Here is a 23,087-nt window from a genome sequence, read left to right on the forward strand (position 1 = left end):
TGCATATGAACATTTATTCTTATATAAAAGATATTCTATCCTCTCACTGCAACTATTGCCCTATGTTCACAGATGTTATTTATGGCCAACTTGCAGTTTTATATTACTAGCAAACTTTCTAACAACCTATTGATTTTTTCCCCCTGGTCATTAAAGACAGGGTAAATCCCAAGGACAATGTGAATTTGCTCTCAGAGAAAACTGGAAGAGATCTAGAAATATAAAAAATATATTCTCCCCAAAACAACCATCTCATGAAATCCAGAAATGTAGCTCTCCTACCTTAATACTGCTTTTTAAGAGGACACCTACCAGTAGTGATGTATTCAGCAACTAGTTCGGACTCTACCACGGCAATTGATGGACTCTCAGGAGAATGTCTCTTTTCCTGGGTCATCTGAATAGGCACTGCCATTTGACTCAAGTCAATAGTGGGTTGTCTTGGTTTAGATTCCAATTTTTCCTTTACTGTATAAAAAAGTCAGGGGAAAAATTAACTTTTATTACAAACAAGTACTAAAACCAGAGTTGTTCTCGGGAATAATGAACAAGACCTCTGGGGTGCCACATGGGCAGTAAGTAAGGAGTCAGTGAATTGAAAACAAAAAAGCAGACTGCTATGTATGGCTGTAGAGTGCACAACTTGTGCAACCATACCCAGTAGCCTAGCAAGAACTCATATGCAATCAGACTAAAATCCGCCCCTATTATCACTAGGCCAAACAATTGCATCTGTTTCCCCTGTACATACTCCCCTTAGAACATTTCCTTTACCCTTCTTCAAGGCAGTACCTGGTATTGTGGAGTTCACCAACCTGAAAACAAAGGGTGAGTAAGCAGTACACAGCATGATTTGCTCTAGGGCACACCTGCCCAGAAGAGCACAACACAGTGAATAGTGACCAGTTTAATTTGATCTATTAAAAATTCAAGATAATCTCCAAAGAAATGTTACAATATTTTTAGTGACTCTTAAAGAATAAAAATTTTCAGTGTCAGGAAAATATGGCCTCTCTGTTACTGCAAAAATGTCAATGGAATGGTCTGGAGTCAAGAATGGTTTCCATGGATAGAATAACTTTCTATATTATCACTTTTTCTACAAAATCATTTGGTTTCTACCCTCTATAAGGCTTTAATGGAAATAGCTGAGTATGTAAAAGATAAGGAGCTGAGGAAATGCCTAAAGCCAAAAATAACACCAATAGAAAGATTAACCAAAGACTTACAATAAAAGCTAGTATTCTTTGGGTAGTGTAGAGTGGATGTTACAAATAGTAACCAGTAATTAAGTACACTGAATGATCATTCAGATTATTCTCACCAAGCATATAATGTAACAAAATCAAGATAATCATTTAAACAAAGAAAGCAAAACAAAACCAAAGGAATACAAAAGTCACCCCACAAATAGAGAGGACATTGAACTAGGAATCAAAAGACATGGACTCTCACTCTGCCACTAACCAACTGGGTAACCTCTCTAGGTCTCGGTTTATTTATCCAAAATGAAAGGGTTGGATGAGATCATCGCTAAGGTCCCTTAAATACTCTGACAATATTTGACCTATTATAATAAAAAAGTCAGTATAACTAACACAGTTTTGCCTAGAGCTTATCAAAGATATTTAGTAACTAGAAATACTGATTGGATCTTGTTAAATAAGAATAGCTTTGCATGGAAGCTCAAGTTGTTAAATTACACAAAGAAGTATGAAGATAAAAAAACAAATTAGAATGCTAGCAAGGCCATTAATGGTGTTTTAGGACCACAAAACTGCCCCATCAATATCAAGGAGGATGGCAGGGGCCCTCCAATCTGCCTCCTACTATTCTTGAATAGAACTGGCAACTGTACTGCATTTATCTCCGTGCTTAGAACTGATAGACCTACTCCTTTCTGGTGACAAAAGGCAACAGGATTGTCCATTTTAAGCAGGAGACAGAGAAGAAAGAGCTCTGCCATTTTTTTCTTCTTTCTACTGATTATAGTCTGTCTATCCTTCAGTACTCCTGTGAACATCTTAATGAACTGACAAGTAAACAGACTGCACCAATGATTATAAACAAGTCCAGAGGGGGGAAATGTGCTCAAATAATAACAAAGAAAATATAACAGTAGTAGTATTTTAGCACAACCCATCTCTAGAGAAAACATGCTTCATTCAATTGAGCATGTGAATTCATACCTGTTGTCTGTTGGAGTTCTAACAGAGCTTTGATTGTTGAAGTAGCTGATTGTGATTCACTGGATACATCCTGATAAATTATGGTGGGGCTAGTCTCCATTGCAATCTCATGTTCTGACCAATCCTGACGCCGGGAAGCAATTACATGAACTACAGGCTGGGAATCTGTTTTATATTAGTTAAAAAAAAAAAACCCTATAAACAAAGTTTCTCTTAAAAAAAAACAATTTGTTTTTTTTTTAATCTTTGTTTTACTATAAACTTCATGCTTTATCTCCCCAAGAAGACTGTAAGCCCCCAGAGGGCATAATGTCTTTCATGTCTGTATTCACTTATTCATTCACTCACTGATTCAACAGACTAGGCACCCATGTGCCTGAGTCAGCATTTGGCACTGAGGATATAAAGGAGCTCACAGAATAATCAAAGGATGCTCAAGAAGCACACAATCTGGTTGGAGAGACAGACATGTAAAGAGACAAATTACAATTCAATGTTATAATTGCTATAATAAATAGGTGTGCGTTTGTGTGGGTGGGTGCATGTTTGTGTACAGTAAGAACAAAACGCTGTATGAGTCTTATTTTCCCCAGTGCACCTAAAAATGTGTTCTGTATTATAACCTGAGCATTCAGTGAACACTTACTGGATGGCTGAGTTACTGAAAGGAAATCCTGTCCATGACAACAAGAATGGATAAATGATCTAGAAGTAGCATGATATGACACGTATAACATTTGGAGTTCAAAGGCTTATGTTACAGTCCTAGCTCTACCAATTATCAGCAAGTTAATTCTCTGGGTCTTAGTATCATTATTTCTAAAATGGCAACACTAAAATTACCTCTCTACCTCACAGGATTTCTAAGGATATAATGAAATGACGTACATAAAAGAGCTTTATAAACTATGAAGGACAATAGAAGTGTTTTATTTTGTTGTTGTGGGTTGAAAAGTTCTAAGCCTTTTTGTTAGTTTCCAAATAAATTATAGCCCTAACTCAAGGCGTATTATATTCATGCTATATAAGTATGCATGTAAATACTAAATACACATCAAATCAAACAACAAATTATTTATTGAGTTTTCCGTCTACAGAATAAGTAGGTTGTATCAGACTATTGTTAAGTTCCTAAACTCCTTGGTCCAAGATACCACACAGGAAATTATACAGGCTATAAAAGCATGACTCTTACTCCCAAGTTTAGATTATAATGGAGGAGACATAAAATAAAGATATACATATAGCTTTGTATTTTGGGATAAAGTCAAATGATTAGGGCAAATAGGGCAACTATATAGAAAGAAAAAGACTATTGTGAATTGGAATGGTCAGTGAAAGCATCACAGAAAAGAATTCATGCAGCCCTAAAACCAAGAATAAACAACTTAAGTTCAACCTTCTATGAACTTTGTATTTTCAAAAACCACAAAGTTGTCCAAAAAGGTAAAGCGGGGGGGGGGGGGGGGGGGAATGACTCTTAAAAAAACAAAAACAAAAAAACTGTCTTCCTAAAGAAAACAAAATCAATATACAAAATATCTGGAATTTTTATTTACCATTAACAAATTGTATTTCCGCTCCCCACCCTAGCCTCTAAACACTAGGTAGAATATATACCACACCAGGGATGTATAATTTCCATTAAACTTTCAAAAAAAATCTAGATGACTGAAGGACAATATCCCGTAGTAATATCAAATGCCACATGAGGCATATAACAGTTTTTCTTTACTCATTCTAAGTTGATATATAGAATTTAAACTTAAGAGAACTGATTATATTAGGGAATCATTAGTTTTATATAAACTAAGTTCTCAATTTTAAGAATTTCTCATGATGCTATAAGTACCCCTGGCTAGGTGAGAGGACCTATAGGCAAAGAATGACTTTGCAACCCAACTCTGTAAAATACACACACTGAATACCCAGAAGAAAGCAAAAACTGCACCGGTAGAGAGATAAGGTAGCATAAGACTGGAAAAGGAGAACAAATTTCCACATGGGACCACCTGTCAGAGACATCACCCCACATAACATCATCCCATAGGGACTGGGGAGATTGGTCTTTCTCTTTCTGCCCATACTCAGAAAGTGTAGCTGACCATACAAAGCACCAATGCAGCAACCCCAAATGCTGTGACACAGAATGGGGGTGTGAACCTAAATGTGAAAAACATTCCTTGAGTGATTTACTTTTGGCTTATGCTTAGACTAGATAAATCTACTGCCTACCAAGTCTGATGCTGGGGTCAGAGTGCAATGACTGAGACACCAGGAGCCTGATCTAACAGTTCCATTTGATTATGCAGTGTGCATCCATCTAGACTTTCCTATGTCTCTTGAGGACGATGGCCTACTGACCCTCAGATATCTTTCCCTACAGGTCATTTAACAAATATTTATTGGGCATCTACTACATGTTAGGTACTAGAGATAAACACTGTATTGCTATATTCAAAGGCAGATTCAGGCATCTCTATGGAAGAATGTCTCCTATGTCTTTACAATAAAAAGCCTATATCACATTTGCAAAGAATCATAAGATCTCTCAGCTAGAAAAGACAATCTAAAAGTATACTATCATCAATGATAGTATGATCATTGATAGATGATGATATCATCAACTATCATCAAGTAATACTATCATCAATCCTATGCTAAAATCTTCAAAATATCCCTAACAATCTAGGAATCCCACACCACAGAACTCACTGTTTTCTAAGACAGTTTCTTTCCATCTTTGCACTGTTAGGACAATTAGAAAATTTTCTTATATAGAGTGGAAACAGGTCTTCTGATTGCTACTCAATGGTTCTAGTTCTGTCCATGTACCTACCAAAGACCAATTCTTTTCCCTCTTCCATGTCACAGTCCTCAAGATAACTGACAACAGTTCCGTGTCCCCCACAACCCCACCCAATTTTCATCTTCTCTTCTCCATGATAAATGTCCTTTCTCCACCTACCATTCTTCATATAAAATGATTCCCAGATGCCTTATGCATCTAAACCATCTCTTCTAAACTAAACCCAAGATGTCTATATCCCTTCCATGATGTAATAGGTACCTTCCCTCTGAAGTACTGTCATAAAGCCCAAGGTCTTCACAGTATTTAACTGCTTATACAGCTTTGCCCCACATGTTCCAGAGAACATTAATTCCTCAAGATGTTCTGCAAAAGGGACTTCCCTGGTGGCGCAGTGGTTAAGAATCTGCCTGCCGATGCAGGGGACACGGGTTCGAGCCCTGGTCCGGGAAGATCCCACACGCCGCAGAGCAACTAAGCCCCTGCGCCACAACTGCTGACCCTGTGCTCTAGAGCCCACAAGCCACAACTACTGAACCCGCATGCCTACAGCCCGTACTCCGCCACAAGAAAAGCCACTACGATGAGAAGCGTGCGCACCACAATGAAGAGTAGCTCCCACTCATCGCAACTAGAGAAAGCCCGTGAGCAGCAACAGACCCAACACAGCCAAAAGTAAATAAATAATTTTTTTTAAAAAAGATGTTCTGCAAAAGAAGGGTTCCATGGTCAAAAAAGTTGGGGGCATTTTACATTATATCCTTCATCTTTCACAACATATATTAGCATATAATGGCTCTGAAAAGTTCTGCAATAAGTATGTTTTGCTTAACCTCGATTTATTCCTCACCCTCACCATGACCTACCACGATCATGAAGCTTCTGGAAAAGCCATCCTAGAAACCAAGCTGTGGCCTACTTGAAGCAATGTCTTTACAGGATGCACTTTTACATTTGCCTCATGCCACGCTCCATCTTAAATCCTTACTCTTGGTTTTGTCTCCTTTTTCTCTTCCATTTTACTTCACATAACCTTATATTCTAGCTAATCTACCTTAAAACCTTTTGGAAATGAAGAGAATATAAATAAAGAAAACTTTTAACATTTTTTCTTTCTTTTTTAAAAAAAATCTATAACCCAATAAGCCCAATAACCCTATTCCCAAGTGAGAAAGGGAAAATAAGAAGATCCAAATAGGAAGGAAAGCTCAGGCGCTGTGGAAGGCATACGGTCCAATCTTCAGTAAGTGATCTAGGCAAGTATGACCTTGAACTATTAGGGTTGGTCATCTAGCTATCAGTATGTAAAAATACTTCAGGGGTATACAGCTTAAAAGGCCCACCCATTAGGTTAGGGGAAACGCCAAAAAGGAAAAAATGTTTTGGACTCAGGCAACAGAAATTAGTTTATAAGGCTGAAGTTTAACTCCGTATCACAGTTATTATGGTTGCTGTTCTGCTGTTTGTTCATTCAGGGACTTTTACTGGGTGTCTACTTAGAGCTAGCTAACCTCTTCGCTAATTATTGAATATATAGAGATGAATATGATCCTTGCCTTTGAGAAGCTAGTAGCCTAGTGGAAAGGAAAATAATTATATTAAACAAAAAAAAAAAGTACAAAATAAAATGATCAATGATAAAGTAGCTGGTAGTACAAAGCAACTTCGGAAGCGTAGTATGTAGAAGGAGTGATGAACCCTCCTAGTGTGATCAAGGAAAGTGCCACAACAAGGTGAAGGTGAAGGTCTCTATTCTAGACTGTGAGGAGATAGTTCAGAAATAAGGTATAAAAAAAAAAAGAAGAAAGAAATAAGGTATAAGGCCTAAATTGCTCCTCCTTGCGGGTGGGGAATGGTGGGGAAAGTTTCAAAACCACAAGTAGAATCAAGAAATTCCTTGGCATAAAAGACATCCTTATTCTAAGACTTGTGTAAAGGAAGTCACCAGAAAAAGGATATGAAGTCAAGCAAAGTTGATTCATTATTACAGTAGAATGCCAACTATCTAACAAATAATGGGCTTTAGAAAATTATCAATGGATGCTTAAACTAGTAGATAAATGTTTTATGAGGAATATGATATTTATATAGTCTCAAAGCATCTCCCATAAATTACCATTAATCTCAGAGGGAAATATGGTAACTTCATAATGCAAAAAAAACGGGAAGACATCATCTTAATTAACCAAGAGATCGACATTAACGTCATCAATATTGGAACAAACTGACATCAGTGCCTCCTGATAAGACAAAGCTAAGGATATATCACATCTGTGGAATTCCTGCTGAATCAAACGATAAAGAAACATCAGACAATACCAAATTGAAGACTATTCTACAAAGTAACTGATTATTTCCTTCAAAAATGTCAAGATCAAGAAACACAAAGAAAGGCTGGAGGATTATCCAAATTTAAGGGGAAAAAAGAGCCATGACAATTAAATGCAACTAAATGTAATGCATGATCCTAATTTGGATTGTGGACTGGTGGGGGGGGCGGGTGGTGGTAAAACTTCACAGAACATGATTGGACAGCTGATGACATTTGAGTGGATTGTAGATTACAGAACTGTAACTTCATATGTCTTGATTTTGATAACTGTATTTTAGTTATGAACAGACTAACTCTTAAGAAATATAAACCTACAAATGTAAGTATTTAGAGGTAAAGGACATAATATCTACAACTTGCTCTCAAATGGTTAAAAAATTTAAAAATTATAGACACAGGGAGGACAGAAAGAGAATCAACAACAAAGCAAATAGGGCAAAATATAAATAAGTGGTGAATCTAGGTAAATATGTGTATACACATATTTACATACACATACACATACACATAAATATGTGTATACACAGGAGTTTTTTTTTTTTTTCGGTACATGGGCCTCTCACTGTTGTGGCCTCTCCCATTGTGGAGCACAGGCTCCAGACGCACAGGCTCAGCGGCCATGGCTCACGGGCCCAGCCGCTCCGCGGCATGTGGGATCCTCCCAGACCGGGGCACGAACCTGTATCCCTTGCATTGGCAGGCGGACTCTCAACCACTGCGCCACCAGGGAAGCCCACAGGAGTTCTTTTTAATCTTCTTGCAACTTTTTGTAAGTTTGAAATTACATTAAAAGTTACTAAAAAGAGGTGCACTAAAAACTACAAAAGCGATATAAAGAAAGAATGGACTCTTATATAGTGCTTCTATTCCCCGTTAAGTATGACCCTCTTATACCTTGAAAACCAAACATAAGTCTTAGACTGATCAAAACCTTTATCCCTTTCCCTGGCGGTCCAGTGGTTAAGATTCTGCATTTCCACGGCAGGGGGCGTGGGTTTGATCCCTGGTCGAGGAGCTAAGATCCCACATGCCCTGAGGTGTGGCCAAAAAAACCCCCAAAAAACCCAAAAAAGCCCTTTATCCCTTTCTCTTAAATCATAGCATATGTATTCCCAGTCCCTTGTCTTTGTGAGAATGTACTAAGGAACTATACAAGGATATGGTGAGAGGAGTAAATGCAGACTATAAAAACTGGCTTTATAGGCAACTATATTACATATACCTACTTTGAATGGTGAATTTTTTCTGTATTACAGAATATTTTAAAAAGAAGTAATATGCAATGAAAGATAAACAACAAAAATAAATGAGGCCATATATAATAACAGATCAAAGAGCAGAAAACTTTACACTCAATCAGTTCCAAAAATAGCCAAATTTTTGTCCCTTTCTTAGAATGAAAATTGAAGGCTCACTAATGAAATGGCATATTAGGGAAGTAATGATTGGCTTATAGCTCTCTTGGGAAAAAACTAGCAATTTCAAAAGATAACCTGAGATTATGTATACACAGATATCTACTGTTCAGGTCCCCATTTCAGCACCAATTCATAACCTAAACATTTTACTGGCCCACTATGAAAATATTTCTCAAGGGAAAAAAATGGCTGGTATTATTCAAATAACTACAGACTTAAAAATAAAAGAGGAAAAAAAACATCTGATGAGTTAAACTAAGAATGGAATCTATACATATCAAATCAGTAAGTCTAAAAGAAATAGAGAATAAGCATCATCTTACTATAACTAGACATAAACTGATTCATAATCAATACAGAATAATAAATTAAATCTTAGCAAATTGATTCAGAAAATATTACTATTATTGATAATATGCAGAAGAAAATTATCCATTTTCTAAAATGAGTGCCATATTGTCTGTTTGTTAAAATCAACATTTTAATTTTTAACTGATGAGTTTTCAAAGACCATTTCAAATGCTACCTCCTTCATGAAGCTTTCTCATGAAGTTTAATACATAATATAAACTAATAAATAAATGTCAAATTGAATTAATGGAATAATCAGCAATGTGAACCATTAGTAAGACTAATCTAGGAAGATTCCACTGAAGAGTTAAAATAATAATTCCTGCACAATATGAAGAAGCTGTATTAGAAAAGTGAAGGTGCCAAGAAAGCATTCCAGAGACAATAATGGAGAGGTGAGGAGAGGAAATGGAGTGAGTGAGGAATGATCAAGAGAAGATAAACAGTTTTGTTTGGATATATCAGAGCTTCTAAGTACAGGTATAAATATACTACCTGACAATATGGGTGGTTAAGGTAACTGACAGACATGGGTACTAGATCTGTAGAAAGTCTCAAAGCTTATGATCATGAGTCTATTTCAAATGACTTCCTAGAACAACATAATTAAAATAGCACTAAGGATAATGATTTTCCCTATTATGGAGTCTGGCTTCATAGCACCTTCCTCATAATTAGGACAACCATATAATTATCACTAAACTGGAACACTTTTGAGAGTGAAAGCGAATGCTATTAATAATTATTCTAGAACAGAAATAAACTAAGACTTGTCCCATGCAAACTGCAATGTATGATCACCCACTTACAGCCCACTTATGGCCCCATCTCTGACCACCTTGATCCTTTCTCAAGATTCAGCAACAACCATTTCAAAAGGTATCTTCACTTTCTTGCATACTTCTCCTACTTACTCAAAGCAAACAGAAGGAATCACAGCTCTATCCAGTTTGATAATACCTACCTGCCAAAATCATCATCTAAAATTTACCAATTACTTGATGAACATATGCCAGGCAGGAAAGAATGGTAATAAGCCTTACCAAAAACAAAACTTCAGCTCACTGATTACATATCAAACAAAAGACAATAAAATCAAAAGAACTAACAAGTCAAAGCATACATGTTTATTTGAGATCCCTAGATTCAACTATTTTAGGACTAGGGCACTATGTCAGCAGTAATTACATAAATCAGAAGTAAAATGGATCTTACCTTGGGAACTTTGGGAGGACTCCGTAGAAGAGGAACTACTATCTGTATAACTCTGTGGTTCTTCTTTTCCCTCCTGAATAGATGAATTACCAGCCTCTGCCACCCTGGATGCTTGCTGTAATGTTTCTGTGACCAGCTGCCTTGTTTGTTCACTAACAACTGTAGCTTGAAACGTCACTGGTTTAGGTTTAATAAGAACCTAGAACACAAGCAAAAATACAACCAGTATAAATTTAGAGCATTTAAAAAATGCTTAACTTCTAGGTCATGATGAAACAAATATTTTCCTGACACAGAAAACAGTGCTCTGTACATTTATTATACTTTGGGTACAGCACTGTTCATCAAAGACTAATTCAATCTATGAACAAATTATAGCAGGCCACATACAAAATTTCAAGCGGTACATGCTACATTACAGCAGCTATGATTCTAACAAGAGCCTTTGACCCTGTTTTTTCTTGCCTGTAATGACTTCAGGAGTCATTTTACAGTCTGTAGGCTATACAGTAGAAAGATAGTCACAAACTAAGGATGGCAGAACAGAAAGACACAAGGAGCCTAGATTCCCAGGGGAATTTTTGAGTCACAATAACAGTCCAGGATTTCCTTCCTCTGAATATTTATCAACATAATAAAAATAAAACCCTAATTTGTTTAAGCCACTGTTCTTCAGGTTTCTTTTCTTTAGCAACCAAATGAAATTCCTAATTAACACAACTGCACAAAGTAAAATTGCTAAGGACCTAAGTCATCTTTGAAGAAATCCCCAGAGGAACACTAATTTAGACAACTATTACAATCGATAAGGAACATGCGATAGATCAACTCTTGGCAAAGGTCAAAACCACAGACACTACAACAAGTGAAATGGGAGAAAAGTTTCACAGTGAACCATTCCACTTCAAAATCTGGACTCTGGGAGTTAACTTCAATTGGGTACATGGAATAAAAATATTATTTCACCACAATTATTTTTTATTTCTCCCATATATAAGTTTCTAAACCTTTTCAGACTCTTTAAATCACCATTTCCAAAAATTCAAGAATGAAAACATGGGTTATGACTTAGATGATAGAGCAAATGAAACTGTTACAGTTGAAATTTAAAGGCAATTTGAACTTATTAGAAAATCACAAAACTTATTGTTTAGATATGTAAACTATTTGGCTATAATACTGAGGGAACTGATTCTAAAGGCAAATTATTAGTTTATAGGTAAATTAGTAGCTTTTACAAAAATTCTAGGATAGCATTTCTCAACCAAAGCTGACATCGATTCCTTTGATATTCTCAGAAAAGTAAAGTACCTGCAAAATAAACAGTAGCCCAGCAACACAGGATTAAATCCTGAGCCTCAATTTCCCAGACAAATCTCCAGAAAAGCTCCCTTATCGTTTACTTGTTGAAAAATGAATGGATCTTCAGCTTCTCCATTATTTAGGTTTCAAGTAAATCAAATTTTATAATATCCAAAGTGCTTTCAAAGGCCATATAAGCTTATAAAAAATACTTTTGAGAGATTATGAATAACCATCATCCCTCAACCATCTTCTTCTCAAAAAACAATATATACCTTCAGCAAATTTTATTCCAAGGGGATTCTTTTTTTTTTTTCAAAGATTTAATTTTATTTATTTTTTTGGCTGTGTTGCGTCTTCGTTGTTGTGCACAGGCTTTCTCTAGTTGTGGCGAGCGGAGGCCACTCTCGTTATGGTGCATGGGCTTCTACTTGCAATGGCTTCTCTTATTGTGGGGCACCGGCTTCAGTAGTTGTGGCTCACGGGCTCTAGAGCGCAGGCTCAGTAGTTGTGGCACACGGGCTTAGTTGCTCTGTGGCCTGTGGGATCTTCCCAGACCAGGGATCAAACCCGTGTCCCCTGCGTTGGCAGGCGGATTCTCATCCACCGCGCCACCAGGGAAGTCCTCCAAGGGGATTCTGTTCTCTAAGCTTTGCTCATGACATGACACAAATATTTAAGATGTATATTTTTTTAAGTACTGAAAAGTATTATTTTGAAAACAGATGATTATACACATTCAATCATAACTTTTAATAATCTGATTCTTTAAATATTACTGATCTTTTCTAGGAATTTGAAATATACCAGAGTCAAGAAAAATCACCATATCTTAGCATACCTGTGTTTTCCCTTGCTGCCCATAAACAATTTTTGTTGGGATGATTTTAGCTGCTGGTTGAACTGTGGAACCTATTCCTTTTGGCTGAGTTACAATCATTTTGGTGATGGGTCTTGTAGCAGTGATAATAGCTGGCTTTGCTCCTGTTGGTACCGTCTGAATAGTCTTTTCTCCCTAAATTGAAGTCAGTAAATATATGAGATTTATATGCATTTTTTCACTGAAAATCACAGAAAGGTTTTACCAGGATGATGGGCAAAGGGCTGTAAACTCTACAACAAAGTACCATGTTTCCAGGTGATCAAAAATCTTAGATCTAGTTGAAATGATCTGAGAAGTCCTCTGACCAACCTTCTGTCCTATGAAGGCATTAAATACTTCTTGGTGAGTGAATTTAAAAAATCACCTTATGTAAGAATACTTATTATACTGTCTTATTCATAGAATATGTACATAAAATAAGAGTCAAAAATTATAGAAGAATATATACTAAAATGCTAACAATGGTTATCTCTAAGTGTTGGGACTATAGGTCTTGTCCCCCCAACATTCATCTTTATTGACGTTTATCTGAAATGAACATATGTGTAATAAAAAAATTACTGTGCATTTTACCAATAGCTAAATGTTCACATACAAAATAAACTACCTCAGTTCCCCAAACATGAAATTATAAGGATATATAGCAGAAGGCCTCTGTGAAACAGTATGGGCAAAAGATGAAATCAGCAGAGATATTAACATTCTTTCTGAGGTTACATGGGAAAATACAAAGAAAAAACATAGGACTTCTCCCACGTCAGCATGTTACTAATATCACTTTAGTCTATTAACTAGATAGTTTAAGCCCATTAACTTTTCACCATTTTCATCTGCTTTATTCTTAAGTACCATTTTCTGGTCAGTTATGGAGTCAATACTTGAGCATAACTAAATTAAATTCAAATACAGTCATTTTACTAAACTATTAAAATTTAAAAAATTAAAATCCATAAAAAGTAAAGGATCTGACATTTTTTCACCTTATCAGTTTTTCTTTTTAGTCATCATCACCTAAATGTGTGGCCATCTAAACTTAGCAGCCAGTAAAAACAAAGCACCCAGGTGAGCTGGCAAAAAGGTAATCACTCTGTGAATTTAGAGCTAAATGATTACAAAATTCACATGTTTAAATATCTGCCGCAGTTATCTAAGGGAAACATGGAGTGTCTGCCAATCATGTGATTACTTATTTTAATACATGTACACCCTTCACAGCAGCATCTCTGGAAAGAGCTCTAGTTCATTTGCCAAGAGCTGCTAGTTTGCAAGTGGGCATGCCCTTCTATTAAGTAGCTCAATGGGGCCTGTCCAAGTATAATTAAAGACCATTCAAAACCAATCAAAACCAACTAGCAGGCTATTTTTTGAAAAAGCTCTTCTGGTGTGTGTGTGTGTGTGTTTACGCATACACAGGTAAGCAAGTTATGAGTACAGGTACATGTACATATGTGGTTAAGCTGATGGTCTTATACTCTGATCTGCTTGTTTGACTATCATTTCCTGTGTCAAACTGTTGCTATTAGATGTATATAGCAGCTAGTACTCACACACACTATTCTTAGATCTATGTGACCATAGGACCTAGAGTACATGGCACTCCCCTCTTTTAATATCAAGTTCCATGAAATTACAAACCAAAAGATAAAGCATTCTGAAAATCTGAATTCTAATCCTGGCTTTACTTTTGGCTTACTATGTGAACTAAGGCAAGGAACAATCTATGTTTTCCCACGTGATGAAAAAATCTAATACTAGACCCCTACCAACATTGTAAAGACTGTGATGCCTAGGAAGCTACTAGAGATCAACTACAATGAAGTATAGCATTTTTTTTCTAGCAAAGTAGGGACACTACCAAACCTAGATAGTTAAGTACAAAGAGTAATAACAGTAAGAAAAAAAAAATTATTGAGGACTTCCTATGTGCCAGGCACTGTTCTAAGCACTTTCAACAGCTACCAGTTAGTTACTCAACAAATTCACTGGTAGAGATCATCATCCCCAACGTACAAATGAGGAAATTAAGGATGAGAGAAGTTGAATAAGTTAGCCAAAGTCAAACAATTATGATACTCAGAGACAAAGCCTAGGTTTGGCTAACTCCAAATCTCTTAACCTCTTAACAACTGCCTTCAGAACTATAAATGAATCTGTTATTTATTTGATTTTTTTTCACTAGCTCAAAGACGTAAAAATGAAAGTAACAAATCATTGTCATTAATTTAGTCTTAGTCCCAAATATTTCTCTTTGCCTAGCCTAGGCGAAATACTAGACTGGTATCTATTGGCCAAAAGCAGGAATAAACTGTCCTCTGACAGAAGTCCCTCTGTAGTTAACCCAGTGGAATCTTCCATCTGGACCAAGCTAAGCATCTAAATCATGGTCATAAGCAACTTAGCTATGAACAACATGTTTTAGAAATTACTATAAAAAATGGCATCAGTAGGTGGTGTTTTTTAAGTTATTACATCACAGCAGGGGTAAATCAAGCCATTCTGGCCATTGTGGGTTCTGAAGTCCTTAGACAAATATTTGTATAGCTGGTCTTTAAAATCCTTAGTGGATTGCTGAGTCTGCAGTTCAAGCTCTTACTTACTCCAGCATTTAGCAATGTTGTGACAACGTTTTTGCCCGGGAGGCCTTGAATGGTGGTTCCTTTTCCTGTAGTCTTTTGCACAACAATCACATTGGGCTTGGAAGTCATTGGGATTGTAGTGATTTTGGTAGTCGTTCCTTAGAGAAGGGGGGAGAAAAGGAGGCCCGAGTTAAGGACTAGTGATATTTGGTTACTTCTGTTTATGTTGTATACAATTAATACATGTAGTTGATGTCATCCCTAGATGACGTGAAGGCTGTCATGAGGATGAAAATGAAGGCCTGGAATAATAAATTACAAGTTGTCCTAGAATGAGAGAATATTAAGAATTGACTCTTACAGCATTCATCTTTTTGGAATCTGAGGGCCTACACACCAAACTCAGAATCTAAAAATATCACTATCTGCTTCCCCATCAATATTCCTCTCCTGACTAGTTAACTGAAACAAATTAGAAGCTCTATTCCATGACAAACATTTCTCCCAAACTCAATGGTATTACCTATGTGACTAGTGTGATAGGAAACTCTTCAAAAAATAACATAGAAAAGAGGTAAATATGTATCAAAATTCTCATGTAACACTAGACTATAGAGAAAATTGATGAAATGTCTTTTATTTTTATGTGACAAGAAAAACACAAAATAAACACAGTCACAGACCAAGTCAGATGAAACGTATACTCATCACCTGCAACACTCTGAAAAGTCAGAGGATGAAACCCTAATTTATATACTTATATATATAAACTTATATTTTCCATCATTAACATCTATGTAGTAGATCTATATCTACTGATCCAAACATATTATTATCTTACCCTCTCCCCCACATCCTTCCACAAACTGCTTCTCTTCCACCTATCAAATCTATCTACCTATCAAATTTATACCCTATATTCTTCTGATTGTTCAAGTTGGAAATCCTGGTGTCAATCTTTGCTTCTTGCCTTGTCTTCATTCCCTGTACCCTCTAACAAAATGAAAGCCCCTTGGCTCCACACTGTATCTTTTCATGCCACTGAGTCCTCAGTGCTTAGCACACACTGTATGGCAATTACTCAAGTAATCATTCAACGAGTATGTGAATGAACTAAATTTGTCACCAACATATGTCTTCTTTCAAAATGTTATCAATGCCAGCTCAATAGACAGGCCCACATCTCTTTTGGCTTCCCATATTTTCTCCCTATTTCAAGTTTCTCTATCATTCAAATAGCTCTGATGCATCCTGCCATAGCAAACATCCTAAAAAAACAAAAAAACCTCATTTCACCATATCAAGAACCAACAACATGTGAAATTGGTCAAAAACCTTCCAAATCCCCATTGTATTTAGTTCCAACTTCCTGTCTTGGGTTTCAGAATCCTTTATAATCTGGCCTTAAATCCACCAATTAGATCTTATTTGTTACTACTCCAAAATACACACCATAAACTCTAGTTTAACAAGTAACTCCTTTTACTATGGCTTCCTATTACCTACCACACAAAGACCAAACTGCTCTGCTTAGCCCTCCAGGTTCCATCAGACCTTAATTTTCAGGATTATCCAATATATACCTCTCCTTCAATGTGCTGGTTTCCACACTGGTCCTTGAGCACACCAATCCCAGTGCTACTTCTGCACCTATAATTTTCTCTGCCTATGAAAACAGGCAAGTCATATTTTTCTGCTATAGGCCTGCATATCATTTATCAAATGACTAAGCACAGAATGGGTACACATTAAAAACACAACTGATTAATATACTCTCAAGAATAAAAGTTAAAATTTAATCTTTTCTACTGAGAAACCTTAGCATTCCTTACTAGTTTTAGAAATAAGATTGCACAAGAATAAGAATATTCTAGTTATATGTCAGTTTTTGGCCATCTTGTTACAATACCTTTATAATACACTTGCCATCATCTAATGCCTCATCAGTCCAAGGTAACATGCTCAGGTAACATAAAAAAGCACTTTTATCCGTGGGCCAGTTTCACAAATGTTTTTCCCTTTACCTGCAGTCTCTGAATAGTGAACTGTTAAGAGCCACAAAAACCAAGCTGCCTCTTATCCACTTACATCAACTTTAACTCTTAATTAACTCCAGTCCCTCATATGTGTTTATGATGCCTCCTCTGACAATGCTCCCTCACCAAATAATTGGTTAATAAAAAAGTGTTCTTAGAAAGTAAGCATTAAGAACTATCTCAAGGAAATGTAAACCAAGATTTAACTCCATACCAAAGTACAAGGATCACTTATTTGACAAAACTTGCTTAACAAATGAATTATATTTATAACTATGAAAATGTCAAATCCTTTCCATTACGGGTGTGTCAATTTATGAGACAGTTGCAAACCAAGTTCACCAGCTTAACAAAATGGGAGGTGGGGGCAATGTTAGAAAACAGAAGAAAAAGGCATAGCATAAGGAAAAGCAAGTACAGCATTATATTACAATTATGAATAAATTAAGAATACAATTTATGACTAGAATTATCAAATTATAAAAGTTTAAAATTTCAATAGCATGTTTCTATATCTCAGGTGACATCTACATTATATTGAAGAAAGAAGTATTACTCATTTAAAAAAAAGTCTTCCTCGGACTTCCCTGGTGGCACAGCAGTTAAGAATTAGCCTACCAATGCAGGGGACATGGGTTCAATTCCTGGTCCAGGAGGATCCTACATGCCGCGGAGCACCTGAGCTCGTGTACCACAACTACTGAGCCTGTGCTCTAGACCCCGCAAGCCACAACTACTGAGCCCATGTGCCACAACTACTGAAGCCCACATGCCTAGAGCCCGCGCTCCACAACAAGAGGAGCCACTGCAATGAGAAGCCTGTGCACTGCAACGAAGAGTAGTCCCTGCTCACCCCAACTAGAGAAAGCCCACACGCAGCAACAAAGACCCAACACAGCCAAAAATAAACAAATAAATAAATAAATAAAGTCTTCCTCTATGTTTTCACAGTATTCAGTGTATAGTTCTCATGTTACAAGAGACTATACAAGTTCACCTGTTTAGCATTCTTTAGGGCAGAGAATGCACCTCATGTACATCACGGTGTATCACAGCATCCGACCACATATCTAGTTCATAGCGTATTAGAGAACTCACCTATACATAGTCTTTACTTATAAGGAGTCAAGATACAATGGGTGCAAGTAAATGTGAATCACATTTGGATCATGGGCCATGATACTGATGCATTCCAGAGATTCCTATTCAAAAATAAGATGCCTGTAAAAGTTTGAGCATTATGGTAGGTAGGCTTAAAGAACACAAATTTATTGGCCCAGATTTTACTATTCACAGATTCTTAAATCACTCTGACAATCTTGGTTTTTTGGATAATGTTTTATGTGTTACTTTGCTCAAAGAATGAGCAAATGAATGAACAAATGGACAAGTATATAGACGCAAGCCTTGCCTGGACATTGTACTAAAGATCAAGGGAATCAAAATCAAGTCCTGCCATTGTCAAAGGTTCTCATAATGTCCTTAGAGTCAAGATAATGAGTTTACCTCTGGGTTCTGAAGGAACCCATCTTCTGCATAAAATAGGCATGATTTTTCAACAAAGCTCTCCAAAAGACTTACATATCTAATAGTTCTCTCTATATATACACATATAAGTAAATATTTGATTCCATAAGACATGAATTAAATAACTGCAAAAATAGTCATGCCTTCCACTTAATTGCTTATTCTAATAAAAACTTGACCTTTCTAGAAAGCACTTTGAAAGCATGAACTTGCCTTCCAAGATATTATACAAAGAAAATAAGAACTTCACATAATAATTTATGTATAATGATGTTTGTCACAGGATTATTTATGACAAAAAAAATTGTTAAGTAACCTAAAACATTCAACAATGAATAAACAGTTAAATCATGGTGCATCGTATGAGAGAACACTGTATAGTAATTAATCTGGGGCGGGGGTGGGGTGTCAAAATACATTTAATGGAATGGGAAAATGATATTATTATATGAAAAAAGATTAAAACTGATTGTATTAGATCTAAATTTAATTTTAAAAATATACATATATACACAAAAACATTTATACAAAAATCTAAATAGAAAAAGGAATAAACAGAAATATATACACTTAAATTTTAACATATTTCTCTAGACGGCGAAAATTACAGGTTTTTAATTTTCTTTGTATACCTTTCTGTATTTTCCAAATTCCCCACAATAAAGGGGAAAATATCATTTTTTTAAAGCCTTCTATGCTTACAACCAGGTGTTTGAGTATATTTTAAGAAAAGCATTTCTTTATGGTTGTGGGTTGGTGGGGGCATGGACTCTAGTATCCAGCGTCTGATCATGGATGAAGGCAGAAAACTATCTAAATTCATCCAACCAGGCTTATCGGTTTACTGTGAAAAGACAGGGATTGAAAACTACTAATAAACTAACCGATAATCCCAGTATCATAGAGCAACAAGAGTATTATAAAATAAGAAAACTATCTTTATAAAGAATACTGATAATGTAACATAAGGATCAGTTTAAAGCAGTCAGAAATGAGAGAAGTTCTTTAGAATTAAAGTGTCAAATAGTGAAGCAAAGGTTGAGGCAAAATGAGCTCCATGCAATGAATAAAGCTATTTCAGCTGTGAGCCCAGTACATCCTATAGTGCTGAAAAAGTTTAAGAACTCTTCCTCTGTACACCCATACACTTGAAATAGTGACTAACCATGAGTTACTTCATATTTAAAAACAAAGGTGGATGAAATGTATACATGTGTAGGGTATATACCTCACCGCCTCTTTGCTTCTAGGGCAATGTGCTTGCCTGTATTGCTCTAACCTCATACAAAGCAGCTAAATCATAAATAAGGTTTGAAAACAGAGGCTTTATGACATGTAGACATTCCTCCAAGCTATATGGTATTAAGAATTCATATGTAAGTAAAGAAAAACCCTTATGGTCATAAAAAGCTATACACTAATAAGAAACATGATTACTTTTTGAAAAAGTATGCGCTCTATACTATTTAAAGATATTGTCAGGTAATAAATTATAATTTGAGTTTTAACTGTGTTATTTAAAATATCCTCTTAAAAGCTGGAGTATGATGATTCTTTCCCTACTGATTTCACCCTCCTCAGTTTGGCAAACATTGAAACTTACACTTAAAAAGTAGAGCCAAATTTACCAGCTTTAAATGTAGTGCTTTATGCCAATACCATGCCCTGCTTTTTTTTTCACTCCTTGAGTTATCAGCAACATCATATTACTGCCAGGAACTTCAATCCCTTCACTTTAAAATGTTAGAACAATTCACCTGGGGCATACAAAATATGGCTAGTCTACAAAAATGGTAGACAGTTAAAGTCCACAGGGCTTGCTTGGTCAGAGATTATTCACATAATTTTAATTAAAAAATAATAATCAATGAAAATGGATACCATGTTAACATTCCACTTCAGGATACACAATGCAAATATTGCAGGAATAAACGAGCCAATAAAAACCAGGTAAGGTTCCAAAATACCAATAAATATTAGCCTTCACTATCTGAGTAAAACATTTTTAAAAAGTAAATAGCCAATATAAATGGTGAAAAGCAAATAAAAATATTCAAGTATTTTTATTTTTAATATGCTAAAGTGACATTAGTAATTGAAATTATGAGATATGATCCCTCAAACATATTTAGACTAATAAATACTAGTTCTTCCTCTATCTAGCTTGTATGGTTTTGGACAGGTCAAGTTCATCCTCTAAACTTAAATATGTCTGTACCTGTAGACTGGGGCTGATACCAACTATTTCAGAGTTATGAGGTATGAATTGATAAATGGGGCAATACTTTGTAAATGAAAAATCTCTACGCAAATGTAAACCATAATCCTTCCATTCTGATTAAATGCAACTAAATGTTCTAAAACTCTCAAAAGCTTAACATATGAAGATTTAATACTAGAACTAAAAAACTATACTTAATCACTAAAACATCAGGACTAAAAACAAAGCTCTAGATTTCTAAGCACAAAACTGCGATCAAACAGAATCCTTCCAACAGTGAAATGTTTCTTCCTCTTATTGGTCACCTATACCTTTAATGTACTTCAGATATACCTACCAGAAACTATATTACTGCTAATTATCTTGCCCCCCAAGGTAGCTAATGATTTGGGTACTACTGTAATAATGCTACCACTGGTAGTTTTCACGTAGGTTGCAGCTCCAGGGGTTGCAGCCATCCGACCTATAGATGGGCTCACTGTTGGCCGAGTATAGGTTGCCTGTGTGCCTATAAAAGGGAAAAGCCAAGAGAAAAACTTGTCATAACTTTTAGAAGAATGACGATTTATGCAGTTTAACTATAATTCAACATAATCTACATTGCTTTAACTTGAAAATGGAATTTCAAGGTGTCAAGCCATTAAGTAACAATTTATAGCCAGTTTTCAATGCACATAGCAAGAACTATAGCCAACTCAATTTGAATTAATTTTACATGTAAAATTTTGTGATGTGTTGCATCAAATTACTAACCCCAAGAAAAAGTATAACCAAGTCTGTTCCCTTCTTCCATTACCCTTCTTCCACTAGTTTGATGCCAAAAGAAACTTAAATTTAATCATCTTTCCTGCCAGAGCATTTTAGATATTTCTGTTATAGATTTCAAGGTCTCTGCATCTGTTTTATGCCGTCTCAGTGCCAAACCCAACGGCAGCACTCAGCAAATAAGGCAGTATATTGTTTGACTAAAATTTTATAAATTTTTAGAGCTTCCCTGGTGGCACAGTGGTTGGGGGTCCGCCTGCCGATGCAGGGGACGCAGGTTCGTGCCCCGGTCTGGGAGGATCCCGCATGCCGCGGAGCGGCTGGGCCCGTGAGCCGTGGCCGCTGGGCCTACGCGTCCGGGGCCTGTGCTCCGCGGCGGGAGGGGCCCCGGCAGTGAGAGGCCCGCGTACCGCAAAAAAAAAAAAAAATTTTATAAATTTTTACTGTTTTGTACTCTGCTACCCTCTAAATATATTTCAATCTTTTAAAGAGTTATTCCATCATTTTACTAGAGATTAAAATTGAAGCTGCCAAGAGTTACCAGGAATATTTCTTCTTAGCCTAAAAAGTTCACTATTTACATATTTCCTCTTAACTGACCCATTAGAATATTTTTCTTCATATCTCTCAAAGGACTTTACATTCTTCCCCACTATTTCTAGAACTTTTTCCTTTCCCCAAACAGGAATTAAAAATTAACCAGATAAGCCTGTTGTAGTTTGTCACAAATCTGGTAACTCAGAAACACTATTCCTAAGCACTGTTCCTAAATTCCTAACACTGTTCCTAAGAGCCGTTAGTTTTGGGGAGAATGAAGATAACTCAGATAAACACATTCTTCAACTGAAAAAAATTTTTTCATGATAATTAGATTCAGGGGTCACTGTGATAACTATTTCAACAACCCCCTCCCAAAAATGGTTTTACTCAGTTAGTATTTACCGTTTTAAAATATAATCACTACCCAAAAAAGGGAGAAGTGGAAGAACATTAAGTAGAATTACTTTAAATTGATTACAAACATACATCTAAATCAGAAAAAAAATCTAGTGCAAAATAATTATGCTATGAAGATACATAGTTAGAATTAGTTAATTATAGCTGGAAAATATTTCAACTTAAGCTTTTGTTTTAAAATTAGAAACACTTACTCTAATATATATACATAAGCACAGACACAATATTATTTTTCACTACCTTTCCCTAACATGAGGAATCATATCTACATAACACTACTATCTTTGTACTAAATGGAGAAAAGTTTTGGGTGAAGAATGATAGATTTAATGCAAGAATAACAGTGTTTTTAAAGCATAGGCTTTGCAAAGAGACAGAAAGTTAAAATGGCAGTTACCAGGGACTGGGGAAAGGTGGGAATGCAGAGTTATTGTTTAATGGGCACAGAGTTTCAGTTTGGGAAGATGTAAAAAGTTCTGGAGCGGGCTTTCCTGGTGGCGCAGTGG

The 23,087-nt window shown here is 36.0% G+C and overlaps 1 protein-coding gene across 4 annotated transcripts in view; it reads right to left on the bottom strand.

Moving 5' to 3' along the window:
- The window catches only part of EMSY (EMSY transcriptional repressor, BRCA2 interacting), an 80,442-nt gene that overhangs the window by 12,616 nt on the left and 44,739 nt on the right, over window positions 1-23,087 (bottom strand). For all 4 annotated transcript variants that reach the window (XM_082845484.1, XM_082845485.1, XM_082845483.1 and 1 more), the window contains 6 exons: window positions 21,197-21,367; window positions 15,097-15,233; window positions 12,458-12,631; window positions 10,315-10,513; window positions 2,190-2,354; window positions 313-468 (listed from right to left, as the gene is read on the bottom strand). In XM_082845484.1, coding sequence (XP_082701610.1) covers window positions 313-468; window positions 2,190-2,354; window positions 10,315-10,513; window positions 12,458-12,631; window positions 15,097-15,233; window positions 21,197-21,367 — 1,002 coding nt within the window. The remainder of the gene's footprint in view (window positions 1-312; window positions 469-2,189; window positions 2,355-10,314; window positions 10,514-12,457; window positions 12,632-15,096; window positions 15,234-21,196; window positions 21,368-23,087) is intronic.

The sequence above is a fragment of the Leucopleurus acutus genome (assembly GCF_964270905.1).
Source record: "Leucopleurus acutus genome assembly, chromosome: 8".
NCBI classification, from domain to species: Eukaryota; Metazoa; Chordata; class Mammalia; order Artiodactyla; family Delphinidae; genus Leucopleurus; species Leucopleurus acutus.